Below are 17,296 nucleotides of genomic sequence, written 5' to 3' on the forward strand. Positions count from 1 at the left end.
TAACATATAAGATAGATAAGCACTATTTTATGATGATTTTTAGAAAAAATAATTTTTCCTCTAAGCAGTAAAAAGTGTGTGTGTGTGGAGGGTATAGTAAAGACTTTCATTGAGTTTCTACTGTTACTGCTATTGTAAATTGCTAAGGAATAGCCACAGATACTAGCGTATCTATTATAGTGTACCTGAATTTAAATATATTTTTGAAAATTCAACAGACATGATAAAGCTACTTTGTGTACCTTGTGTGTCTAATTTATTGAATATTTATTTAGAATTTTAAAGGTATGTCTTCAAATACATATGTCAATGTATTTTTATTGATTTTTTTAAAAAGAACTATGCAATCGACAAAAAAGAGAATTGAAATCTCTCATGGGATTAGATGTAATGACAAAATTACCATAGTTAGTTGATTAAATCTCCACCCACTGCTTATATACTTCTCTATACTACAGTTTGTTTAGGATTTTGGAAAACCCACTATCTAAGCAAGAAGAACAAAAAGAGATAAAAAAAATAAGTATGGTATGAAAGATTTCTGAATTTCTACCTCCATCTTCACAGTCTTCAGGGGCTTTGGCTTTCTTACAAAGACGAGGATCCAACCAGGTGGTTGTCTTGGTATTGTGGCTGTAGAATAAAGATTTCAATTAGAAACAGTAAGATAAAGGAGAAAAGTATTTCAAAAGTAAAGATTAAAAGTGACTAAAAGGCATAGGATGTTTGAACATTATAATCTCCTGCAGGCTCCATTTGTATACCTCAAATTCATTAATCCTGTTGCTCTCTCTACTCCCAGACTGCTATAAAGGAAGGGTAAAGCTAGAGGCACTAATTTGAGAATGAAGACTTTAAAGAAGGCCTAAAATGCCAGGTATAGGCAGTTGAAAATGTACCAGAAAGTGGGCGCATAACCACGTACTGTGCATTATCTAGCCAAAAATACTGCATTGAAAAGTTTGCTTGCTGGCTGGCTGAATTACTTCCTCCCTCTCTTCAAAATATATTATATTTCTTGAGTGCCTATGATATATATGCACTGTGCTGGGAGCCGAAATATAAAGAAAAACAAATAATTAGATAGCACCCCTGCCCTCCCAGGGTCTCTTTAAGACAGAATAATTTTTTAAAAAAGTTTTAAAGTGGCTGTTTCTGCCACATGCAAGTAAAAATATGGGTATAGCTAAACTCTACTCTACAAAACTAAGTTTTCATCAGCATGGACTAAACAGGAGAAAAAAGCAGAACAAAAATATTCTTCCTCTGCCCCTTTTTATGAAGTAGGCCAAAGACGCCTTTGAGTGCAATGTCTATTTAATTTCATTGTAGGTCACAGTGCCAGACCAGGTCATCATACAGCAGATAACTAATGCTAAAACAAAACTATCACACTGCTGAGTAGACAGACAGTGTTAGTTAGTATCTGAAATGCAAGAATAGTAAAGAAAGAAAAAGTCATGAAAGAAAATATATAGGAAGGCAACAAAGTGTAAATTATCAGAGTACTGTGAGAATAACAACTAAGGTGAACAAGTTACCTTTCCTGGATGTGTTTAACGCAAGATAAACTCACTGATTTCTACCTTGACTACTCTTAGGAAATGAAGCCAATGGTTTCAGGGAATCAATCATATGTTCTAAACCTTTTCTAGTCCCTGAGCTACTTACAGAGTTATGTAGCCATCGCCATGTATGATACTAGTTGGTAGAATGTGGTAGAAACACTTTTTTTTGTATGTTGAATAATGGTAACTGCTGTAGGAAAAACTGAAATTGTTCCTAGTAAGTCTGTGTTACTGACTCTGTCAGAGAGATAATCTCCCCAAACTAAAACTCGTGAAATCTATTTTAGCAAAATGAAAGGATCAGGACTCAAAGAGGCATAGGGACACACAGATTGTTAGGGGAAAACGAAAACCAAAACGCAGCAATGTGAAAACATCTGGCTAACCCAAACTACAAATTGCTACTTGAGAAAAGCTTAACTTTGGTTTCAGTAATTCAAAATTGTATTGCTAAATTAGCAGATGCAGGCAATTCTCTCAAATTCTAACCAATATTTTCCAAGGAAACAAAATGCCCACAGGCGCTATTCCCAAAACATAGTAACTGAAGACTATAGACCTAGATCAATTTTTCTCATAGTTGCAGGTTTTAACAGCAGCAGCAACACAGAACAATCATATCAACTATACAGCAAACAAAACAGCAGCAAATATTCAACTACATTCTATATATTAACCCCTTATATTTATATATGATTTGCAAACATTTTCTGTGCTGTAGGCTGCTTTTTCACTTTGTTGACTGTTTCCTCTGCAGAAGTTTTAAAGCTCAGTGTAGTCCCATTTATCTGTTTCTGCTTTTGCTGCCTGAGCTTTTGGTGTCACATTCAAGAAGTCCTTGCTGAATCCACTGTCATGAAGCTTTTCTCCTATGTTTTCTCCTAGGAGTTTTATAGTTTCATGTCTTATGGTTGGGCTTTAATCCATTTCAATAATACTGCACTATAAAGACATTTATTTTTATAAATTCTCCCCCTCCTTTAATGCACTAATTTATCCTTGTTAGCAGGGTGAAGTACTGTCAGATTCAATGTCTCATAATCTGTTTCTAAAGATATTTTAGCCACTTCTGATGAGTCTACACCTTACTTTGGGGTTTAGTTCTAAAGTCAGCATGAAAGTTCAAAGTCTAAATTCCCCTGAAAAACCTTTTAAGTTGTCCATAAAGAAATGTATACCTGGTTGTGCCTGTTTTGTATAATCCTGGTCATTAATGTTTAAATAAATGTATAAAATAATCAATAACGTGCCATATATAGTAAAAAGAACACTATGCACACAAAAATCTGTCTTTTAACACTAGAATCCTACTTGATACAGCAAGATGCTCACACTGTGGGAAGGATGTAGAATTGGGACCATTTGAGGAAAAAGATTCAAGTCTTGTACCCCTAATTCATTTCTGAAAATTTTATGCTCTTTAAGTATAGTGGCCAGCTCTCATTATTTTAACTCTTATTTAGTTGTTATATTTTATAATTTCATTACATGAACAGTCTACTGTTGGGCAAATTACTTTAAAGGCAAGAATTATAGCTACATGAGGATATAAAAATTATTCATAATCAAACTTCCAATAATTTATTTACATGATACTATCTCTGGTACAAACAACATACAATTTTAGGTTGCTCTAATACATGTTGTATTCAGTATCTCTGTATAAATATCATTTTAATAGTGATTTTCCATAAAAATAGTTTTGTTTTTTTGTAAACTTATATCACACCAATTCCTCTGAGGACCAGTGATATTTTCCTCCTATATCATTTAACTATATTGCCTGAATACATCAAATCCAAACTCTAGGACTGAAAATACTTAGCTCAGATAATAACATGCCATAAATGATGATAATTCTTGAATTGCTCATTAAGTTGGACAATCTTCCTAAAAGTTAAAAAAGCAAAAGCAAAGCAAAATACCAATTATTCCTTATATTTTTCATCATTAGTGATGAATCTGTTTTTAATCCTCCTTCTTTTATAAAACCAGAGGTCAAATACATTATTTCTTTATCCAAGTCAAATAAAAATGAAATGTCATCCAGAGAAGTAGATTAAGAATCAACTGTCATTTTTATGAAAAATATTTGTAAAGAAATTAAATGAAAGTCTTGTGAAAAAGGCACATGTCCAAAATGAGGTTTAAAAAGTTTAGACAATCCTCACAGTGACAGGGCATGTCAGAAGAGATGCAGACATTTGCTTACTCAATAAAGTAGATCATCCCTGTGTCAGTGTAGGCCATTTCCCAGTTTTTGGGCAGTGGTTCCAGAGTCTCATCTCTCATCATATAATTTCTAAAGTCCATGGAGCTATTTGTTTGATTGTAACTTGGAACAGTCTTCATCCAATCAGATGACTCAGAATGCCTCTCTCTGTTTTCTGCCATTGTTCAAAACAGAACATCATAAAAATATGTAAAGTTACACTCTTCTTCAAACAGTTGTCTTCATTTCTAACAAAATGTCAAATACATAAATATTGCATATTTCCTTTTATGTTTTCTATAAATCTTGAAATAACAAAAGAACACATTCAATTCTTTTCACTTACTAATTAACAGATGCTAGTCTGGGAAAGAAGAAAAAAACAGCACTAGAGTCAATTCAGTATAAATTCTAACAGGTACAGCAGCTGCAACAGTCCTTATGCAGTCCTCTTATCTATATTAAGTGCTTTACATATAGATACTCACAGCAGCCCTGTGAGTATCTATTGTCACTATTTCCGTTTTATAGACTGAGAAAACTAAGGTACAGACAGGTTAAGTTAACTTAATCGAGATTACACAGCCAGTAAACAGCAAAGCCAAGATTTGAAACTAAGGGGTCCATGCTCTTAACTGCTATACTAAGCTGACAAATACACACTTAACACAAGCCTTTAAATAATAGCAATTTTAAAACATTACACTCAACACAGTTCCTATAGTTTAAGTAGAATTCTCTTAAAATCCGCCTACAGCCCCAAAGCCCATAATATAAGAATAAGCTTTAAGAATACTAAAATTTGGTTACTGTCTAGGGACTTCATAATTCATTCACCTAAAACGTGTTTCTACACCTTAACAGATACTACATAAGCCGGGCTCGGTGGCTCAGCCTGTAATCCCGCGCCTTTGGGAGGCTGAGGTGAGTGGATTGCCTGAGCCCGCGGGTTCGAGACCCGCCTGGGCAGTGAGACCTCATCCCTACAATAAATCAAAAAAAAAATCAGCCGGGCGTGGTAGCGCATGCCTGTAATTCCGGCTACTTGGAAGGCTGAGGCGGAAGGATCGCTGGAGCCCAGCAGGTCGAGGCTGTGGTGGCCGGGAGCAGCCACTGCACTCCAGTCTGGGCGACAGAGTAAGACTCCGACTCAAAAAAAAAAAAAAACAGATACTACATAATATCATTGTAAGAACTACAAGCTGTAGGAAATGCCCCCAGAATCACAGAATCTTAGAAGGCATCACAGATATCATCCCCTCTACTGCTTCAACGTCCACCATTCTTTATTCAGCCAAGTCTTACAATCCATTCATCCTACTGCTAACTGCCTTTCACTAGTCCCGTCCCTCCAACCATGTCCTCGTTGCCCTGCAAATTCAACTTAGATTCCATGATCAACCACTGCAATCACACCCTTGTCAACATTCCTAATTCCTTTGTCCTGATCCAACTTATCGTACATGCCTGGCTAACCCATAACCCTTAATCCTACTCTCCACCTGCTCCACAGTAGCACATGCAGCTAGTTCACTTTAGATTCATCATCACTAACCTCAGGTGGGCATTTAATGATGCATGACAATCATGGTATATTTCTTTAGTCCATCGCTCTGACACTCCTAGGTATTTTCTACCTTCCCTCTCCTTAAATCATCTACTACTTTTCCCTTGTCCTGAATCACATTTGATGACTTTGGCTCCTATTTTACAAGAAGACAGAAACAAGCAGAAGAGAACTTCCACAAACTCACACCATTGCCTCTACATAGCAACTGTGCCCACCTACTCTACCATCTTTTACTATGGAAGAACGTCTGTGCTCCTAGCTAAGGTTAACCCTCCAATTATAAATTATATCCTAACCCCTCTTGCCTTCAGTGATTCTTTCCTGCATCACCAATCTTCTCTGTTAGATAATATTCATCCACATAAAACCATGCTATTTCTCTGTTCTTTAAAAAGGAAAAAAAGAGTTCTCTTTCCCCTCTGGTAATCATCCCATTTCTCTCCTCTTCATACCAAACCACCTTGAGAGTTTCTACTTGCTACCGCCACTTCCACTCTTCCAGTTCTCTCCAGACTTTACTCTAACAAAGCTTTCTAAACTGTTCTTATCAAGGACACCAATAACCTCCACATCGCTGCATCCGATGATCAGTTCTCAGTTCCCACCTCCCTTGAGCTCTCAGTAGATCTGATCATTTCTTCCTTGCACACTCCTATCTGGTATCTCTGCTTCTGCCCATGCCTCCCTACTGCCTGTTCTCAACACAGGAGCCAGGATGAGCCTGTTAAAACCTGTTGTAACATGTTACTCTTTGACTCAAAACCCAATAGTGGTTTTCCCATCTAAGAATAAAAATCAAAATTCTTCCAATGACCTATATAGTATGCATTCCTCCCTTCCACACCTGCCATCCTGAGCTGGCAGATCTCTTTGGTTACTATTCTATTTTGTTGTCTTACATCACTCTGCACCAATCCCACTGGTTTCCTTAATTAATATTTCAGGCATGCTCTCACCTCAGGGCATTTGCACTTAAAGCTCCTTCTGTCTGGAAGGCTCTTTGCCCACATCTTTTGATCTCACTCACCTATTTCAAGTCTCTTCTGCCTCTTTATCTAAAATTGCAAATCTTGACCACAACTTTTTCATTTTAACTTTCTTTGGAGTCGAAGTCTCACTCTGTCACCCAGGCTGGAGTTCAGTGGTACAACTGTAGCTCACGGCAGCCTCAAACTCCTGGCCTCAAGTGATCCTTCCAGCTCAGCTTCCCAAGTCACCAGGATTATAGGCATGAGCCATTGTGCCTGGTTATACCACCATTACTGCTTACCCATCTCCTTCTCTCTTTACCACCACCTAACACATAATCTCTGTATTCCCTTATGTTGGCCAATTCTATCTCTCCCACCAGAAGGTAAAGTCCATGAGGACAAGGTTTTTTGGTTCGCTTTGTTCACTGCTTTATTCCCAGAATTTAAAACAATGGCGAGCACTTAGCAGCCTAGCAGGGGCTCAATAAATATGTGCTGGGTGAATAAATGAATGAAACACATGATTTGTTTTATATGCATAAAAAGTGATAAAAATTAAAAGGCACCCAATGTATAAATCAATCTGTAATGGAGTTATATTCTTAGGAAATAAGTATGTGGGAGAAAAGGGAAAGCAAGTATACCCGTTATAATACTTTTCTTAATATAGTTCCAAGTCATTGAATAATGAAGCTTGCTTAATACCTAATGACTTGAGAAAATGTTGTCTACACAACACCAACTCTGGCGGGAAAAAAAAGTTAGCATTATTATATAACCTGTGGCTTCCTATGTGGCCATATTAGCATTCTTGTGGGTTACTTCTCCAACAAAATGCAAAATAATATACATATTGATATATACAAATACTAGGAGGGGCCCCACAACACCAGAATTTGTTTATACAAAATTGTGTATTCTTGCATGTTTAAATTTCAGTCACCTTTGAAGTATTCTTCGTTTGATGCAACACGCCTATCAAGACACTTTTTCCACTGCTCAAAACAGTCTTTGAACTTGCAATTCTGACGCCTTTTAGTGCCTCTGCCGTTTTTTGCTTCACCTCTTCCACATCAGCAAAACGTTTCCCTTTGAGGGCTTTTTTCATCAGGGAACAAAAGCAAAAGCAAGTCCCCAGGGGCCAAACCAGGTGAACAGGGAATGTGGGGGCATGGGGGTCATGCCACTTTTGGTCAAAGACTGCTGAATGTTCAGCGCAGTGTGGGCAGGCGAGCCTGCAAATCGCCCATCATGAGCTAGGCAAACACACGGAAAGAATCTCCAAAAACCAAAAAAATCACTGAAGTGAATGAAGCCTTTCACAACCACACTAGCTGGGACACTGATGCTGATGGGTTCTTAGGACATTTACCTAGTGGGCGAAGCCTGAACTCCAAGGGACAGGTCTCCAAAAAAATAAATATATACAATTCTGGGGGTTTGGGGGTTCCCCCTCGTAACTCTCTACCTACCCTCCCGTAGTCCCCAACGATTTTCTGATTTTTCAAGGCAGGGATTCTAGTCCTTGAAAGTAATACACAAAGTACACTTCCCCCAACTTTGAATAAGTTAACAACTACAGTCCCTACTTACTCAGAAAAGATGGTTTTTAGGTAGGTGTTTTGTTATGGTTTTTATTTAAATATCTTGAATATTTTCTCTTACAAAGAAATATAAATGTTCTATAGTATCTATACACAAGAGGTAGCATACAAACTATCTCTCTCATACTTTTGAATATACTCCATTTAAATATTAAATCAGTGCTGGGTGCGGTGGCTCAAGCCCGTAATGCCAGCACTTTGGGAGGTCAAGGCGAGAGGATTGCCTGAGTACAGGGGTTTGAGGCCAGCCTTGGCAACTTGGTGAGACCTTGTCTCTACAATAAATCACAAAAATTAGCCGGGTGTGGTGACGTGCATCTGTAGTTCCAGCTACTTGGAAGGCTGAGGTGGAAGGATCGCCTGAGTCCAGCAGGTCGAGGCTGCAGTGGTCATAAGCATGCCACTGCACTCCAGCCTGGGCAACAGAGTGAGACTCTGATTCAAAAAAAAAAAGTTGTTCATCTACTTACGAACCTGTGTTGCCACTGCCATTAATAGCTTCCTTGTCCTCATCCTCTTCCTCTTCAGGAAGAGAGCTGTCCATTCTTTCCATCTTGCTGACAGATGTAGTTCGTTTCCTTTGGGATTCTGTGTCAAAGTCATTATCAAAGAGGACCTGATCAACCGGATCCGGTTGAAAAGGGCTGGGTTCTGCTGGAGGCTTGGGAGTTCCATAGAAGTTTCCTGAAGTAAACAAAATTAACAGCAGCTAAAAGTACTAACATTGACTGGAGAGTCAGAGCAATATGAACAAGTATGTTTCTGCCCTGTTTCAAAGTATCTGTCTATCATTGGCCAAAAAGAGACCACAGCACTCCTTCTTGGGAGAGCAGGCAAAGAAATAGGGGAAATAACTCATTTCTCAAGTGCCCATCATCATATATTATCTAACATTTTAACACTATCTGTGTTAAGGCCAGGAAGCTGACGTTAAGTGTGCAGATTATTTATTCCTACAGGGCTTGCTTTACATGGATCTAATTTGTGAATTTAAAAAAGCATCAGTGCAACTAACTAAAAAAATTTTGTTCTAACACATAACATAACAAGCTCTTTTGGTAAAATGAGGAAGTATGTGAGCAAAGGTTAAGCCAAGAACGGATACAATGTGTAAAAATGTAGGCTATTTATGTAAAGGTAATTTTTAAAAGTTTTTCCCATGGGTTCAAGACCAGCCTGGGTAACTTGGTGAGACCTCATCTCTACAACAAATGAAAAAATTAGCCTGGCATGGTAGTGCGTGTCTTTAGTACCAGCTGCTTGGAAGGCTGAAGCAGAAGAACTGCCTGAGCCCAGCAAGTCAACGCTGGCGTGGCTGTGAGAGTGCTACTGCACTCCAGTCTAGGAGACAGAGTTTTTCTGAGCATTCTGCTATGTTCTCTAACAATTTACTGAACAAATAGAGACACTAGCAGTATAATTCAATATTGGTTTACTTTCAGGAAAGCAAGAAATACTTTAATTTTCTTTTGAGAAACAATCAGTAATTTTCGTAGTAAAAGTAAATGTTCCAGAATAGAATGAAATGACTGAGTATCTTATCAATTTGTCATGGAGTTCCCATTAGGCAGCCAAATACGATGGGAAAACACTCAACATGTCAGGCTACAAAACAGCTACTAGTTTTGACCTTGTATCAATCATTATGCTAATGTTATAGAAATATATATGTGGTTAGAGATTAAAATACTTGTGATTTTTTTAAAAATCACATCTTCTAATCAAATTACTTGGCTCCTCAGGAGCTAATTAAGATGCTCGTTCACCTAAGGTAAATGAATGAGGTAGATAATGAATTTTTTTTCTAGATGGAAAAAAACAAACAAACATAGGTTCTTCTTCATAACACTGAATCTAGAAATAACATAGTTTATCTTAAATTGTAAATGCTTTGCGAGGAAAAACATTAAGATGAATTTTTTTGGAAATTTGATTTTGAGTCATTTAAACTGTTCAAGAAAAAACAATAAAATCAAACTTAAAAAAACTTTTCAACAACATCCTGTCTCTCCCCCATCAACTACTCACTTGCTTCCACATTCATGTTTAAAATAGAATACCCTGTGCAAATGGATGCAAATATTCATGTGAAAACACTAAACTTTCTGGCACATAGTAAAGCAAAGAGTCCATGAAAAAGCCCATTCACACTTCTCTGGTGTAGGGGACGCTGAAATACTCCAAAGGAAGGTTTGGTTGGGGGAAAAGGATGTTCTAGCATCTCTATTTCCTGAATTATGCCCAATAATCACACTAGGAAACTGGATGTGCCATGAGAGATAAAAAGGATGATAGTAGTACTACTAGAAACACATTTTACTGTGAATTCTTTGTAATTATCATCTAACTCTAGAAAGTTTAACTTTTTCTAAGGGGACAATTTTTAAATGAAGGATATGATGACTGCCATCCATAATCATTGAACAGATTTTAGGACTTCATATTAATTTTTGGCAGTTTCTTGACCATTATTGGGCTTAGATTAAAAAATAAAACTAGCATTGCACATAAATAAATTAGATCTATTTTTCTTGAGTTATTGCTAAGTATCAAGATTTCAGATACAGCAAGGTATAAAATTCCAAGGTTTGTGAACCCTGACTATAGTTATTGATGGAAAAAGTTTTAAATCTTTTTAGAGCTGGTTCAAAGTATTGTTGTTATTGTTTTTTCTTTTCTGGACGCTTTTTTTCTTTTTTTCTTTCTTTCTTTTTTTTGTGAGTTGAAGTCTCACTCTGGTACTCAGGCTGGAGTGCAGTGGCATGCTCACAGCCACCACAGCCTCAACCTGCTGGGCTCAGGTGATCCTTCCGCCTCAGCCTTCCAAGTAGGTGGAACTACAGGCCTGTGCTACCACATCCAGGTAATTTTTTGATTTATTGTAGAGATGAGGTCTCACAAGTTGCCCAGGCGGGTCTCGAACCCCTGGGCTCAGATAATCTCCTCTTGCCTCAGCCTCCCAAAGTGTTGGGATTACAGGCTTGAGTCACCTCGCCCAGCTGGCTTTTTCATTTTTACAGTGGAACTACCAACTATTAAATATTTCAAACACATAAAAAATTACAGACCATAGTATCGGATTAGTATCAGAAATATCTATTTTAGTTACATAAAGTTACTTACATAAATATATGTACATTTATTTATCTATATACACACCATCTAGAGATTAACTATTGCTGGATTTCTTTTTGATCTTCCTTTTTCCTCTTTAAGGACATACATATATGGTCACATACATAATTAAGCCCTAACTTCCAGTCTCCATCCTTCCCACCCCCTCCCTGAGCTGCCCTAAAGTTAGTATGTGCTATTCTCCCTGAATATCGTATATATCTAAGGCATATGAATACACATTCATAACATATACATATTATTTTCATAAAAACTACAAGGTATTTTACAACATTTCACATACTTTCTATAAATAGTATACTGAAATATCATTTGTAACCTTCTTTTTATATAACTATACTTCTAAGACTTACTCATGTTGGTACATATAAATCTAGTTCATTCAACTGCTGTATAGAAGTCCATTTTTATGAACAAATTAAAATGTATTATATTCATTCTCCTACTAAAGGAGAGTTGTTTTCCTTCTGTCACTGTTGCAAACAGTACTGCAATTCTGGCACATGTCTACATATGCATATGGGTCATGGTTTTTCTTGAGTAGAAAAAGAAAAGAGAGCCAGGCTCGGTGGCTCAGCCTGTAATCCTGTACCTTTGGGAGGCTGAGGTGAGTGGATTGCCTGAGCCCGCGGGTTCGAGACCCGCCTGGGCAACTTGGCGAGACCTCATCTCTACAATAAATCAAAATGAGCCGGGCGTGGTAGCACATGCCTGCAGTTCCAGCTATTTGGAAGGCTGAGGAGGAAGGATTGCTGGAGCCCAGCAGGTCGAGGCTGCGGTGGCTGGGAGTGAGAGTGAGACTCCAATTCAAAAAAAAAGAAAAGAGAAGGTACTGCTAGGTTGGAGTTATATATACCTTACTGGCTATTGCCAAGGTGTTCCCCAAAGGGACTGGACCATTTATACCACACCAGCAGTGTACAAGAATTTCCATTTCTTGCAATTAGCAGACTTTAAACTTTTTGCCAATCTGGTAAATATGAAATGATGTATAATTGTTGTTTTAATTTCTATTTCCTTTGAGTTGATCACACAGTAATTAATACCATGTAATACATCATTCTGTCACATGCCAAGTTCTTATACTTAATTGGAGAAAATGCAGACTATCTTTGTCACATAAGGGCAGAGGACTTCTCAAGCAAAACCTCAAAAGCACAAATCATAGGAAGCAGTGATAAAACTAATATATAAAAATTAAGGATTTCTGAAAAACCACAGCACAAAACTCACAGTTGCCAGAATGGGAGAAAATATCAATGAGATTAATATCTAAACATCTAAGCAACATCTGCAAACTGGAATGTGATTGGTATCCTACTTTAAAAAAAAATGGACAGAGAACATGAATGCCCAATTTTCAGAAGTCCCAAAGAAAAATAAGCTTATAAAAAGATGTTCAAACTCTCTGACTACCAGGGGAACTAAAATGTAAACGAGATACCGCTTCTATAATCATTAGATTGGCAAAACTACAAAAGTAGATAGTGCCGAGTATTGATGAAGATTTCAAGCCATTACTGTAGCTCTCATGCACTGCTAGGGACAACATAAATTGGAAAGATATCCAAAATATCTCTTCAAATTAACTGTGTGTGTATGTTTACATATAAACAACTCTGCTCTTGGGAATATATTCCACAGACATTCTCACACAGGTCTATAAAAAAGCCACGTGAGAATGTTCCCTGCAGCTTTATCTGTGGTGATGAGGGAGGATTAGAGGCAATCAGGGAGACCATTACTAGGAGAATATGGAGTCCTGCAGCAGTTAAAAGCAATGGATGATACTGTAAATACAGCATAGCAACCAACACAGATGATTCTAAAAACAGTAATAAATGAAAACAGTAAAAAACGGAATGAGATACAGATCACAATTCCGATGGAAATAGTAAATATACACACACAAGAACACATTTTATAAGAACACATACAAACAAAATTGTATATATTAAACATATCAGAATGGTTAATGATAAGAGGGAGCTATTTCCATAAAGTGAAAACAAATAAGCAGCTGTCATTTCCTGTGAACAACTTCACTGGTCACTTTATCTAAAGAAATATTCTTGTTATTTTCTTTAAATCCTTTGTTTTTGTTTTCTTCGTAATATCTCAGTTTATAGTTATTTTGTTCGTTGGTTTTTGATCACCTTCCCCACTAGGATTTACTAAAACAGTATCACTTCACTCTTGTTCATCACAGTATCCCTAGGTCCTCTAGGAGGTACTTAATAATGGTTGCTGAATTAATAAAACAGGATTAAATCAATTAATAAATAAACGAATCATGGGAGCTAAGCCCAGAAAGAGTAGCTAGGTCAAACTTAGCAGGCAAAAGGAAATCACTAAAGGTTCTGAACAGGAAAGGGACACTATCAGAGCTATACTTGAAGACTAGCATGAAAGCAATGGGCAGGGTGGATTGGACAGAGGGAATAAATTGGAACAAATGAGATCAGCTTGTGATAGTCCAGAAATGAGCTCTTCTAGTGGGACCACAATGAGGCAGAGAAAGTAAAAAAAAGGGGGGGGGGCACTGTAAAAGTGGCTGCAAAGGAAGAAAGACACAATTTGGTAACTGGCTAGATATGAAATTAATATTTATTCAATAAAATTGAAAAAAGGAGAAAGTAAATGATGATTCTACTGTTTTGAGATCATAGTGCTGCTAAAGAGAAAAATTATGAAGAACTGTTCTTTTGGAAATAACACAAAAGCATATTGGACATGATGATTCTAGTGTTCAGAATATACTTATTGAACACTATCTCTAAGCACTGAAGATAATATCAAGTAAGAAAGACATGATCACTACTACCACAGTGCCTGGGAAACAGCCAATTCTAATAGCATGATAAGGCAACGACGGAAGGGTACAGGGTACTTGTGGGAGTGGATAGGCTTACCAGTGAAGATTATGTTAAATAAGGGAGAAAAAAATGGACCTAACACAGAATCATTTAAAAATGGAAGTTAATATATATTTCCTGGAATCAAGTGGGCAAAGAGAACAGACATATGAAAAGATTACCAATTACTGCTTTTAAAAAAAAAAATCTACATTCTCTTTTCTCCCAGATAGTCAAGATACATATAGATTTTTTAAAGTGTACAGATTTTGGATTCTCAACCACAAATAGAAAGCAATCAAAAATATTCATTGAATTCATATGCATATTCTATGAAACATGTAAACTAGCCAGTTTGGCTAATTTTTAGTATATTGTACACAATCAACTTTACAATATAGTAAAGTGTTTTTGCTTATTGCTTGATCCCATTTTAATTAGTAAATTACAAATCTCCCCATCAAACAAAATTTCCCAAAAACAGAGAGGAAAGAAACCTTTTCAAAAAGTGGTATTTTACTGATCAAATTCCCTCTGAAGTATGTTCAGTCATTCAGATCATTTTCTGGATGCTGCTGTTAGTATTGGGGGACATACCATCATATGTTCCACTTTCTAACAATGCTCCACTCTCTTCCAGTGCTTTGAACTGTTCAACAGAAATGAAATTATAGTCCACTCCTGGTACTTCCCCATCCCTGGGGGCCCTTGTAGTACCTAAGGGGGAAAAAAAAAAGCCAGTTGTAAAGTGCTTTCATGCTTACAAAATATTCAGAGTAACATAATATTCAGGCTACAGAAAACACACGGGAGACAGAGACTACTGAATATATTGTATCTGCTAGAAAAAGGATGAGAAAATTTCAGGTAACTTAATATTACTAGGTGAAAGTAGGCTAATAAATAATGCAAACTGAGTAAATATACTTTAATACAATCTAAAGATAACCAAGAAATTCAAAACTACAAAAATTCTAAAATAATTTTTGTGCCAAAAGAGGCTTAACTTTCCGAGACACAATAGTTAATTCTTTAGAAACTTCTATTACATTACTTGACAACAAAGAGTCTACTACTGATAGACTTCATTCCCCTTCACACAACTGAATTTGGGTATAACTAACAAATAAAAATTGTATATACTTACAGTGTACAACATGATGCTTTGATGTAAATGTATACATTGTGGAAGACTTCATTTTTAAGTAGTTATCCCTATGCATTTTTCTCTTTCCTAGCATAAATGCAGACTAATATTCTACTTACTTGAGTTGTGAAAGACAATAAAAATAGAAAAATAATTTTTATAAGTTCTTTTAATAAACTTTTTTAAAACTTGAAAAAAAAATTATAAAGCTTTTATACTAACAATAAATGGTTTAAGATAGATATTCAAATATTGCTTCCTAGCCATATATGTAATTTTAAGTAATCTCCAAAAATCAAGCATTATGTAAACAGTTTTATAAAATTGAGTACAGCTTCACTCAATTTCTGTATATTAAGGAATTCATGCTAAAGTAAAATCTTTCTTTCAACTCCAAGGTACAAATTCAGGTTATGGCAGCACTGCTACATTTGATTGAATATTACTAAGCAAAAGTCACTTTTAAGAACTGATATTGGAAATGTCATTTCAAATACTACAGAATACAAAGAAAAAGAGGTCCACGTTTTTAGCTGGAAATGGAGTCCTGGGCAAGGGTGCCTTCCTAAACCTGCTCCTTCTCTTAAGTCCCTATTCAGTAAGGGCACTCCAAGTATGAAACCTGAGAGTCAGTCATCTTGGGCTCCTCCCACTAAGCCAAATCCAGTACAAATCTACCTCCTAGGTATCTCTAATATCACCTAATTCATATCATATCATCTCAGTCATAGATGATATGATATGAATTAGGTATCCCCCCCGGGTCAATCCTTGCCTCTCCCCAGCCATAGCCTAACCTACTACCCAAATGGCAGGCGGTGACTTTTCTAAAACAGTCGGCAAACAAACAAAAAAATTCTTCTCTAAACCCATCAATGGCATCCCATGACCCTTGAAATAGAATCCAGACTCTATGACAACGTGTTTTACAATGCCCTTGGCAATCTGGCCGCTGGCTACCTCCGCAGCTTCTTTCTAGCCTTACCCTTTCGCACTCTGGGCGTTAGCTAAAATGGAGTTTTTTCAATTCTTTCACTGAATGTTCCCTTCACTCACTCACTTCCAAAGCTGTTGTTATTTGCCTAGAAGACTTCATACTCCCTTTCCCACTCTTCTCTTAGCTAACTCCTTCACGTCCTCACTTAGAAAGTTCCTTTACAGAATCTTTCCTGATTCTCATCCAGGGTATGGCAATAAATAGAAACCATAGACATAGTTTAAATGTGATTCTGAGTAACAGCCTTGGCACAGCGCAAGGATCATAGTAGGTACTTGACATACATAGGGGTCAAATAAATTGACATTTTAAACAAATATAATTAATACAGTGCCTGGCACTATGTTCTTGTTCTTGTTCTTGTTCTTCTTCTTCTTCTGAGTTGGTGTCTCATACCGTCGCCCAGGCTGGAGTACAATGGCACACTCCCGGCCACCCCAGCATCGACCCACTAGGGTCCGGCGATCCTTCCCCCTCAGACTTCCAAGTAGCCAGAACTACAGGCGTGTACTACTGCACCCAGCTAATTTGTGATTATTGTAGAGACAAGGTCTCGCCAAGTTGCCCGGGCTGGTCTCGAACCCATGGGCTCAGATAATCCGCTTGCCTGGGTCTCCCAAAGTGCTGGGATTACAGGCTGAGCCACCGAGCCTGGCTGTTATTATTATTATTATAAATTAATTCATAAGAAACTTTTAATTGTTCCTGCTGTTTAGTTGCATTACAGTCTATTATATTCTGTAAAATGTGAAAACATCCACAAAGATGCTGATAATATATTCATGGTAATGATCCGAGAAAATAATGATTAAGCCAGCTTTCTATGCAGTGAAGACTATATTGAATTTTCCCTCTCATTTTTTAACCCAACTTTTTCTAAAGATAAGCATTTATTTGACTTGTATCAACAGAAGATACAAAATCTAGAAAACACAGCTTCCTTTTTTTCTTAGCATATTTTCTTCGAATCTGTGTTTCTCATATATTGACATAAACTACATTATTAGATTTCCTAAATCAATAGCTTTTAGCTCCATATTAAATAAAACAACATTAGAAAGTAAAGTAAATTAAATGATTAAAATTACAATTTATAATTATCTGTTATAAATGGGAAAAACATGGTTACAATATTTTACACCTCCTCCCAATAACAGGTTGCCTCATCCCTTGAATCTGGACTGGATGCATGACTCGCTTTGGTTAATTTAATGTAGAGGATGTGATGCTGTGCAAG

The 17,296-nt window shown here is 36.9% G+C and overlaps 1 protein-coding gene across 2 annotated transcripts in view; it reads right to left on the reverse strand.

The window, feature by feature from the left end:
* MAGI3 (membrane associated guanylate kinase, WW and PDZ domain containing 3) overlaps nt 1-17,296 on the reverse strand; it is a 100,148-nt gene that overhangs the window by 65,063 nt on the left and 17,789 nt on the right. For both annotated transcript variants that reach the window (XM_008063294.1, XM_021715139.1), the window contains exons 2-5: nt 14,513-14,632; nt 8,400-8,609; nt 3,781-3,955; nt 554-633 (exon numbers count right to left, since the gene is read on the reverse strand). In XM_008063294.1, coding sequence (XP_008061485.1) covers nt 554-633; nt 3,781-3,955; nt 8,400-8,478 — 334 coding nt within the window. In that variant the 5' untranslated portion in view covers nt 8,479-8,609; nt 14,513-14,632. The remainder of the gene's footprint in view (nt 1-553; nt 634-3,780; nt 3,956-8,399; nt 8,610-14,512; nt 14,633-17,296) is intronic.

This window comes from Carlito syrichta, unplaced genomic scaffold (genome assembly GCF_000164805.1).
Source record: "Carlito syrichta isolate Samal-C Ts95f unplaced genomic scaffold, Tarsius_syrichta-2.0.1 Scaffold306713, whole genome shotgun sequence".
Lineage (NCBI taxonomy): Eukaryota > Metazoa > Chordata > Mammalia > Primates > Tarsiidae > Carlito > Carlito syrichta.